This window comes from Pantherophis guttatus, chromosome 2 (genome assembly GCF_059756535.1).
Source record: "Pantherophis guttatus breed Tessera chromosome 2, ASM5975653v1, whole genome shotgun sequence".
Taxonomy (NCBI): domain Eukaryota; kingdom Metazoa; phylum Chordata; class Lepidosauria; order Squamata; family Colubridae; genus Pantherophis; species Pantherophis guttatus.
The window spans coordinates 253,884,526-253,895,761 of record NC_142064.1 but is presented as its reverse complement, the minus strand read 5'-3'; the positions used below and the strand labels follow the sequence as shown (position 1 = coordinate 253,895,761).

Sequence of the window (11,236 nt, the reverse complement as noted above, 5' to 3'; positions counted from 1 at the left end):
CTTGTGGTTCTTTCATTTTCAACTTTTATTTCGAAGGGCTTCTTTAAGGCAGAGAGTTAGTCAACATGAATCGTCAACTGCACCGTCTGCCAAAACCAGGAGTCGACCCCGCACTAATATCAACTCAGCCCAAAGGTATTGGATTCATATTCTAATTGCCTTTAATTTTTTTTTTTTTTTTTTTTTTTGGAACCATGAAACTATTCCTGAATGAATCTTTTGATATTAGCGTAAAGCCTAAAGAAAGACTAGGTTGGTTTTTTTTTAAAGGAATTAAATTTAAATTGCTATTTTGCAACCAAATTTCAGCAGCTGTTCAGGGACAAAGGACTTGCAGGGCCAAAAAACAGAGACGAGAACTGCCTATAGGCCAGAGGCTTCAAACTGTGCACCTCTGCTGTCTAATTTCGGTCTCAAACAGGGACAAAAAAAAATGTAGCTGTCTCTTTTTGCTCTCTTTTAAAGTTTATTGAAAAACCATTTAGATTTGATGTGGGCTGGTCTTAACCATAAGGTGAGTTTTATGTGGTTTCAAGATGAGAACAATTCTTTGAATTTTTGAGCTATATCAGTCCTTGAGGTTGATTCTGTCTGTCTTTTTTGCGTAGGTTTCAGGAGTGTTTTTTGTTTCTGAAAAGTTTAGCCTTGCTTGACATTTGGTGTTCGGCTTCAGCTGGAGAACGTTTCTATTAAAAGCTGACATCAGCTTGCTGATACACAAGGTTGTAGTGCAGGGTTATCCACCAGTGTGTGTGTGTGTGTGTGTAAAAACTCAAGATGGTTGGCATAGCTGAAGCCTCAACACTGTGTTTTTACGTCTGTGGCACAATAGGGCTTCAGTTATACGGTCATAACTGCCATTTTGTCACCTCTATGAGGTAATTCCCATTAGGAAAGCAACTCCACAGGAATATTAGAACTATAGAGGTAGTCCTTGACTTACAACTATTTGTTTAATGGCCACTGGGAAAAAATGTGACTTATGGTCAGTTCTCACCCTGACAACCTTCACAACATCCTCAAGGTCCACATGACCAAAATCCAGGTGTTTTGCAATCCAACTATATTTATGACAGTTACAGCATCCTGGAGTCATGTGAACATCGCTTGGGGCCTTCTCAGCTGGTTTCTGACAAGCGAAGTCAATGGTGGAAGTCAGATTCACCGAACAACCATGTGATTCACTTAAGAACTGCTGTGATTTGCTTAAACGAAAAAGGTCATAAAATTGGCCATGACTCATTTAACAACCACCTTGCTTAGCAATGGAGGTTCTGGACCCAATTGTGGTCATAAATTAAGGACTACCTTATATTTCATTGAAATATAGTAACAACCTCGCAAGTTTGTCTGAGTTTTCCCTTCCCTTCACCTTATACCCACAGGAATTAGTAGGGGGAGGCAGGGTCAGTCTTTTTTCTAATACAGATAGTCCTTGACTTACAGCAGTTCCTTTAGTGACTGATCGAAGTTACAACAGCACTGAAAAAATGACATGACCATTTTTCACACTGACAACCAACGCAACATCCTCACAGTCATGTGATCAAAATTCAGACGCTTGGCAACTGACTCACATTTATGACTGTTGCTGTGTCCCCAAGGTCATGTGATCACCTTCTGCGACCTTCTGACAAGCAAAGTCAGTGGGAAAGCCAGATTCACTTAATAACCTTGTTACTAACTTTACAATGGCAGTGATTAATTTAACAACTGTGGCAAGAAAGATCGTAAAATGGAGCAAAGTTCACTTAACAAATGTCTCACTTAGCAAACAAAAGTTTCGGGCTCAGTTGTGGTTGTAAGTCGAGGACTACCTGTATTTTTCCACCAAATTTCACTTAACACATGCTGCTTCCATCCCCACTGTGATTTTAATGGTTTCTGAATATCTTCTTCAAGGTAATCTCTGTGGCTTCCTATACCTCTAGACTAGAGGTCTTCAAACTTGGCAACTTTAAAACTTGTGGACTTCAACTCCCAGAATTCTCCAGCCAGCATTGTAGATGGCACATCTCCTATGCAACAGAATGAATCATCCCAGGATATGGTGATGAGCCCCTAATGCAGGGGTCTCCAAACTTGGAAACTTTTAAGACTTGTGGACTTTAACTCCCAGCAAAGCTGGCTGAGGAATTCTGGGAGTTGAAGTCCACATGTCTTAAAATTGCCAAGTTTGGAGACTCCTGCCATAATGACTGACAACTAGATTATTGAAGAAGGTGCATTGAAATAAAACGTTCTACATAGCTTTGGAGCCCCTTTGTAGGCAATCAGGCTCTTCTCCTTCCATTAGAAATGAGTGTCAATATTTCATTGGGAACTAAATGTTTGGGTTTCACTCATTTTGTTTCTATCTCTTCAAGTCCAAGTTGCACACCAACTCTGAAGGCCAAGTTTTAAAGTAAGAGGGAAAAACAGAACGATTGATTTTAGAATGGAGGAGTTTATCGTGGTTCTACATAGTTACCTATGTCCCATCCATATTGTTAGCCCACTCACTCTCTTGACCTGGAAGGAAGAAGCAGGAGAAGAGAGAAGGAGAAGGAGAAGGAGAAGGAGAAGGAGAAGGAGAAGGAGGGACAACCAGCAGTAATATAGTTTAACAGCTGATTTCCCAAAGAGGCCATTAGGGGGTGGCTCACAAACTAACATTCTAAGGTCCATTTTATAATTTAGGTCACTGTTATTGTGCCTTTTGTAACAGAAGGCCAAAGTGACCTACTTATTGCTCCCTCCTCCTGTCACAACAATCCTGTGAGGTAGTTTGGCCTGAGGGAGAATGAATGGCTCAAAGTTCTCCAAGGAACTTCCATGATTGAGAGGGGACTAGAACCTGGGGTTCCCTGTTCCTCGTCTAACATCTTAACCCCTGGACCAGAGGTCTTCAAACTTGGCAGCTTTAAGACTTGTGGACTTCAACTCCCAGAATTTTCCATCTAGCATAGCTATGCTGGCTGGAGAATTCTGGGAGTTGAAGTTCACAAGTCTTAAAGTTGCCAAGTTTGGGGACCCCTGCTCTAGATTTTTTTGACACCATCCCATATACACCTCAGATGTCCCTCCTACACTTGTCAATATCATGTAGGCGATCCATCATCTACAATGAACTTCCAGGTGCTTCATAAGAACTCTTACGTTTTCCACTGTTATTGATTTGTTTTTTTACTGTATTTATTTCCCAATGTTCCACAGATGCTCCATCTTACTTCTGTCCCAGAATTGTTTTTTTGATATTGCTGATAGCAAGCATTGCTCTGAAGTGCACAGTGATCGTTCTGATGTTTTCAGGTAATGATCTGGTTTCATCTTGTAATTTGCATATAAAAACTGGCCCTAAAGTCAGCACCCAACCCCTGACTAATAACCACTAGGCTTGATCCCATTGTGCATTTGTAATAGCTCATTTCATGAAAAGAAGGACTAGGGAAGACATGATAGCAGTGTTTCAACATCTCCGTGGTTACCACAAAGAAGAGGGAATCAAGCTATACTCCAAAGCACCTGAGGGCAGAACAAGAAGCAATGGATGGAAACTAATCAAGGAGAGAAGCAACCTAGAACTAAGAAGAAATTTTCTGTCAGTTAGAACAATTAACCAGTGGAACAACTTGCCTCCAGAAGTTGTGAATGCTCCAACACGGGAAGTTTTAAAGAAGAGATTGGATAACCATTTGTCTGAAGTGGTGTAGGGTTTCCTGCTTAAGCGGGTGGTTGGACTAGAGGACCTCCAAAGTCCCTTCCAACTCTGTTATTATTCTACTCTATTTGCTCATTCACTGGGAGCCTCTTTTGTTCCCTTTTTCCCCTTTTGGCAACAAATCAAAGTTGAAGAGAGCACTGTGTTCGTTCCCCATTTTAACAGCCGGAAATCTGGGGGAGCAGAGGTTATAAATATCTTAGTCTTCCCTCTTCCCCTCACAATATTTTCCATTGAGTGCGGAGGAGTGGTGTGAGGGCTGCCATTCAGCTACACTTTGCATTGCTTGCTGTTAGCCTGCCATAGCAATGTGGGGTAGGGACCAGTGGGTGGGATAAGAGAGAGGGTTAGCAGGAGGAATTGAAACTAAGCATCGCATCATCCTCAGATTTGGCTTTGCTTCTTCTGTAACCACTTGGCTTTAGTAAAGTATATTTTTGGGGGTAACCATGGGCCCGAGAGTCTTTCTTTTCTAACTGACCAAGTTTGGACAGTTGACAAGTAGAGAGTGGAGTCCAGATTACAGAGATCACCATGAAGCTTCACAGGGAAACAAAAAAATTCAAAGCCCAATCTCTTTTTTTTTTAATGTGGAACATGTATGCCAATCCACATAAAAAGTGGCAGAGCTTCAATCTCATAGTCCTGTCCATCTTGCCTGTCACCACAGTCTTGGTGGCTCAGAAGTTAGAATGCAGTACTGCAGGCAAACTCTATCCAAAACCCAGAGTTTGATCCTGATTAGCTCAAGATTGACTCAGCCTTCCATCCTTCTAAGGTTGGTAAAATAAGGACTCAGATTGTTTGGGGCAATATACTGACATGGTAAACCATGCAGAGAGTGCTGTAAAGCACTATGGAGCAGTAAATAAGTCTAGGTGTTACTGCTATTATTATATAATAGTACTTTTTAATTGTATTCATTCACTGAATGATTTATCAAGCAATTATTTATTTATTTATTTATTTATTTATTTATTTATTTATTTATTATATTTCTATACCGCCTTTCTCCCATAGGACTCAAGGCGGTGTACAGTCAAGAAAAATATAGACACACAAACATCATAAAATTGCTAATTAAAATAATTAATTTAATAATTAATTTAATCAATCCATCAGTCAATATGGCCACCGATCTCAAAAACATGATTCTGTTTACAACCATTAAAAAGAGCAGAAGACAAAATTAAAAAAGGAGGAATGGGCATTAGGTATGTTTGCTGCCTTATTTATAAAATAACAAAAGCAGGATAAAAAGTCAATAAATAAAGTTTTTAAAAAATAAACTGGTTCACTGATGTGATGAAAAGGGAGAAAGAATTAAATCAATGATTGTAACTGAATTAAGTACGGCTGTTTTGAAAGGAATAACAAAATTAAATTCAGTTAAGTTTTGGTCCTGGCTGTACCCTGTTCTTTCTGTAGGCCCCAGCATGCCATTCAAAGCCCGAGTACAACTTTTAGCCCAAGTAAAACTCCACACTCTGAATTTAAAGCAAGAAAGGAGAGTCCAGGTCTTAAACAAACTTGCTCAGCCTTCTAATCCTCCTCGTCTCCCTTCAGAAACAATGGTGCAAATTTTGCCAAGCCCTTGGTAGGACTGGGTGGCCTACTCCATTTATCACTTCCTTAAAAAGCCAAATCAAATTATTAATTGTTCAGATCCATACCCTGCTTCTTCCCTCCAAGAATGAAATCCCCCAAAGTAGTTTGCAAATCACAGAAGAATCCCTGCAGAATCTCCAAAGAGCCAAACAAGGGGTAAGAACTAAGTAGCTAGTCCTGAGCTTTTGGTGTGTGTGTGTGTGTGTTTTAGCCAAAGCTGCCCTTGGAACAATAGAACTCTGACACAACTTCTCCAAAAGATGGCATATATTAATAAACTCCTTGCAATGACTTTGTAAGAAAAAAAGAAGAAAACGATGACAACTGTGTTCTCACATCAAGCTATTCTCTAAGGTTCGCAGGTTCCTAGTGCGGGAATCAAGGCAAGGAGAGGGATCCAAAGTTGTCTACAGAAATGTATTCCTTGTGGATCAGCTGAAGGCCACATAACAGGTAATCCTGGTTCTTTCCAACAATAAACATCAGCTATGTCTATATATTGATATCAGCTGTGGTTTTTAAAATGTTCAGAACTCATAAAAGACAGGTGTAAGAATCCATCTGAGATATCTCCTCAGAGGTCCTTAAGTTATAGAGACAATACTTTTTGACAGGATTCTGATAGGTTAAGAGTCCCAACCGAGAGGAAGCAAGACCAATGGAATTCTAGAAGAGAAGGAAAAGTGGGAGGGAGCAAAAGCATAGAAGTTGTCCAACGGGAGAGCTTGAATCTAAGCAGAAGATTCTATAGCTGTTACTCAAAGGACCCAAATGGGAACAGCATGAAGTAGAGATGTGGCCTCCCACTCTTAAGTGCAAGAAGAGTAATTTACAAGGAAAGGAAAACAGGGAGTAATTTTACAAACAGTTATGATATCCAGGCTCAATCGCAGATGTTATTTATTTTTTTTATTTTTTTTTATTTTATTTTATTTTATTTTATTTTATTTTATTTTATTATTTTATTTTATTTTATTTTATTTTATTTTATTTTATTTTATTTTATTTTATTTTATTTTATTTTATTTTATTTTATTATTTTAATTTTATTTTATTATTTTATTTTATTCATTTATTTATTTTCATCAACCATGTATTTTAGGACAGATACAAGTGTAAACATAATTATAAATACATGAAAAGGATACGAATAAAAGAAAATATTAGGACAGGGACGGTAGGTACACTGGTGCGCTTATGCATGCCCTTTACAGACCTCTTAGGAATGTGTTTTATTATTGATATAGGAAGGGTTAGGAAACAGAAAGGCAGATCCATTGGAAGGATCCCTAATCTCTTCCAAACTCCTGTGACCTTTTAAGCCGTAAAATTGCAAGCTGGACAAAAAATGTTAACTGGGTTTTAAAATATAGCGCTCCGCATTTCATGTAACGGCATCCATTCTCATCCGAGTGTAGATATCAGAGGATTTCCGTTCTGCTACTCCATTATTCAACCCTGAAGGAAATAGTTGTGTGCATGCATGCATGCTATTTCCTTTTCTATTTGCTTTAGTGGCATCACAAATCAGCCTTTTAGATGGCATACGTTGGTTTTTGTGGCTCAAGCTAGGTAAACCATTTCAAGAAGCAGGGTAACCACACTCCCATTGAACTGTGTTTTAACTTGTGATCTTCGTGTGCAATAAAGCTCTGTGATTTTGAGGCAGCTAGACAGATAGACCACAGGAATCATGATCTATTGGGTTACGATCTGCATTGACATTTTAAAAATATTTTTCCCTTACATTTGACGTTGTTTCAAAATAAATTTAGTTCAGATTTTGTGATGAATGGGGCTTTCTGGCACAATCAGGTTACCGATGCTTCTGCTTTGAACTGTTACCATTTGTGTATTTTTTTTTTTTTTAAATGACAACCACAGTTGAATTTTCTTTGCAACTTCTTCTTGCCTAGAAGACAAGGTATTTTTGTGTAAACCATTTTAACTTTGGTTCCATCTTTTCCATAGATACCTAGGATATGAGCTCTATAGTACTGAATACTTTCAAAATCACTTATTGTCACATATAAATGCCTAACTCCAATACCACCTCCTACTTGGTACAGTAAGGTTTAACACCCACACCCTCACCTTTCCCACAACTCCTTCTTACCTTTAGCCACACCTCCCTAGTACTTAAGCGACATACACAAGGTACTGGGGTGCACTGAGACTTCACCTGTAAGAGAGCAAAGTTGACTCAATAAATATGATTGGAACATACCATTGATTCTGAGTATTTCTTGGGCTAAATCCTCATATCTTAACACTTATGGTTTTCAATTTTATTACTTATTTACAGTGAGCATCATTGTAATCTCCTCATTCAAAAAAAAATCCCCTGAATTGAGGCGAGACCCCACCTCTAGATCCCTACTCTTGCAAAACAAATGTATAACTATAAAAATTATTTGAAGAGCTATAAATTCCATAGCTGATGGTGAACGTTTTTCCATTCTTTCTTCCACACAGCAAATCTGACTCTGAATCCAAGCACAGCTCATCCCCAGCTCTACGTATCCTCTGATTTGAAAAGCGTAGGATGGAAAGGCATGAGTCAGCAAGTGAACAGCACTCCTCTGAGATATGACGTTATGGCCAGCGTCCTAAGCCATGAGAGCTTTAACTCTGGGAAGCTTTGCTGGGAGGTAGAGGTGGTGGAGGAAGGGGAATGGTGGGGAGTGGGAATTGTTAGGGAATCTGCAAACAGAAACGGGGTGATTCTGCTCGAACCTCGAGGGGGTTACTGGGGAGTGCAGCGAATTAATGGGAAGCATCAATCAATCACTGAGCCCAGGACAGATTTGACATTGTGCCATTCCCCAAGAAGGATCCGAGTTTCTTTGGACTATGTAAAAGGTCTTGTGGCTTTTTTTGATGGTGATACGAATGCTGAAATCTTCACTTTTCCAAAAGCAAATTTTGCTGGAGAGAAGATGCATGCATGGTTCTTGATCTTTAAGTGGAAAGGACAACTTCTCCTCCACCCGTGACACAGTGGGACAAAGACCATCATCCTGTTGGAAGAACTTCAGACCACCTGCCTTAATCTCTCTTCCATTTCTTCTGTTTCTCTCTGCCTTCCTGTACGATGTGCCCTTTGATTGTCATGAATGAAGGCAAATATACGTATCCTAGGATAACATTGCAGGATCCAATCTGGGATCCTTTGACTTCTTTTTAATCCTTCTGTATCCCTCCTTCTCTGCTGCCAGCTTTTTAAATTCTAAATAAAAAATCCCTTAAATTGCAGTAATAAACTGCATTTCAAACAATACTTCTAAATTCAAAGATTAAATCATGTTTCAACCTGTCTCCTATATTTGAGAACGAGTATACTAGACAGGACTAGGACACAAATAATTACCTTGACTTTGAGAGTTCATTTGCCAAAACCATGTACCTTGCAGCCATTGGGTCTCTTTATGCTTCTGGCCACTCCCAGTTTTAAACTTTCTGAATCCATCATCCAATGGTTAAACAGCAATGCTGGGTCGGGGGGGGGGGGGAGATGGCTGCCCAGATACACTTTGAGTCTGGGACCTGCTTTGGCTGGTTCAGGTATTGAAACCTGGGCATTCAGAGTTCAGTATTTTCCGTACTGAATTTGAAAAAGTAAATCTCTTTCAGAATCTTCCTATGGGATTCATCTCAAGTAACAGCTGATGCCTTTCAGTCTTGTTGGTTTTAAAACAGAATCAATCAATTCATAGGGTGAACACAACAGAACTAGCGGTTCCTGGGAACCATATGGAAGTTCCATCACCTTAAATCTCTGCTTGTGAGAAGAATGTGTGGAAACTAAGTACTGAACTATATACAAGTACCTTTAACTGCAAGATGTCTAAGATAGTGGGGTTGGATCAAGAGCGTGACTAGGTTTCTAAGATGGGCTGGGCCTTAGGTATATGCCAGGAACCAAGATAAAACAGCTCCATTTTAAAGTATCCTGACGTTTTTCACATTTACTTTATAGCTGAATGTTCAGAAGTGGTATGCCGTCTAAAGATGGCCTTGGGCCTTGGAAGAATATGTAGGTGTAATGACATGTGGGAATGACCTTGGGAAAGGAGGACAAGAGATCAGGGGTGGCATTCTATCAGTTCGGACCGGTTCAGGCAAACTGGTAGTTCCGATTATCAGCTGGGAGCAAACTGGTTCCCTCCGACGATCAGGTGGTCCTGCCCACCCCTGCACTTTACTGACCTATATCTTCTCTGCTGATTCGTATGGCAGTGTGGATTGCCGCGCCTCAGCTGTGTTACTCTCCAGCAGAAGGTAAGTTTTCGTAATACTGCGCACGTGCAGCAAAGTGCGCAATCACCGAACCGGTTGTTAAACCAGCAGGATCCCACCACTGCAAGAGATGCTGCCCAAGGAACAATCAGTTAGGAGATGGCACAGCTCACCGCTGCATAATGAGCTGAGAAAGAAAGTTAGGAAGGACCTGCCGTAATGGATCAGGCTGTTAAAAGTGACTGTGGGAGATTTATACTTTCAAACTTGCAATACTCTATTTGTACAGCCTTATAATACCGTAGAATTAGCTCATCTGGTCATGTTTCCTGTCTGGTCTGCATGGGGGAGGGGGCTGACAACAATTGTGTAAGTTTGATAGGACAAATCTCTCGCCATCTCTTTTACAGCCTGAGGAGCCAAGGAGATTCCTTTCTTTCTCTGTCCATTATGCAGCTGTGGGTTATGCCCTCTCTTATTTCACTGTTCCCTAGGAGAGATACTGCCCACATAGCAATACAGTAGGAGATGCATAAATTGGGGGGGGGGGGGAATCCTTGGTTTTGGAGGAATAGAAAAAGAATGGATGGAATTAGAATGAACACTACATCTAATTCCCAATGACATGTTGATACTAATATACTTTATGTCTCATGAGTGAGAGAGCCTAATTATCTACCGCAGGATTGTCAAACTCAAGACCCGCAGGCCAGATCCGGTCCATGGAGTGCTTAGATCTGGCCCATGGGGCTGCTCTGGAAACAGCAAAGGACTGGCCCATGGTGCCTCTGCCAGCAAAGACGGAGCTCGGGAGGGCCGTATGCAGCCCTCCCAATCTCCATTTTCGGCTGTGACAGCTTCCTGCAGCCTTGTGCCAGGGAAAATGGAGCTCAGGAGGACCCCACACAGCCCTCCCAAGCTCTGTGTTTGCTGGCAGAGCACTTGGGTCACCACAGGTGCGCCCAACATGACTGACATCAAGCTGGCCACTCCCACCCTGGCCATTCCCACCCGGCCCCCTGAGGTCAAACACAACCCTGTTGTGGCCCTCAATGAAATCAAGTTTGACACCCCTGGACTAGAACCTGGGTTTCCTCATTCCAGTCTAGCGCCTTCACCGTTACACCACTCTGGCTATAGGGCTGAGAAGAAGGGAATGGACAGAGTACAGCAATTGTCATTTGAGGGAACTTCAAGAAGGCCTCCAAAATTACAATATAGGTAATCTTCGACTTACATCCACAATTAAGCCCAAAGTTTCTGTTACTAACCAAGACAGTTGTTAAGTGAATTTTGCCCCATTTTATGACCTTTCTTGCCACAATTGTTAAGTGAATCGCTGCAGTTATTAAGCTAATAACATGGCTGTAAAGTGAATCTGGCTTCCACACTGACTTTGTTTGCCAGAAGTTCACAAAAAGTGATCATATGACCCCGGGGGCAACCCAAATCTTCATAAGTATGAATCAGTTGCCAAGGGTCTATATTTTGATCATGTCACCACAGGGCTGCTGTAATGGTTGTAAGTGTGAAAAACGGTCATAAATCACTTTTTACCCACAGTTCGAATTTTGAATGGTCAGTAAATGAACTGTTGTAAGTTGAGGACTATCTGTATGCAGAAGAACTCATGTTCTCACAGAACCCCCACTGACAATGGAGTCCTGACCATAACCTGCAATGAGTCTT

At 40.8% G+C, this 11,236-nt stretch overlaps 1 protein-coding gene across 1 annotated transcript; it reads left to right on the top strand.

Moving 5' to 3' along the window:
- Positions 1-31: 31 nt before the first annotated feature.
- Positions 32-8,588, top strand: LOC117668063 (butyrophilin subfamily 1 member A1-like). Its single transcript, XM_034421756.3, has 4 exons — positions 32-135; positions 3,196-3,291; positions 5,663-5,761; positions 7,784-8,588. The coding sequence occupies exons 1-4, from the start codon at positions 66-68 to the stop codon at positions 8,302-8,304; spliced, it is 786 nt and encodes a 261-aa protein (XP_034277647.2). The 5' UTR covers positions 32-65; the 3' UTR covers positions 8,305-8,588.
- The last annotated feature ends 2,648 nt before the right edge of the window (positions 8,589-11,236 follow it).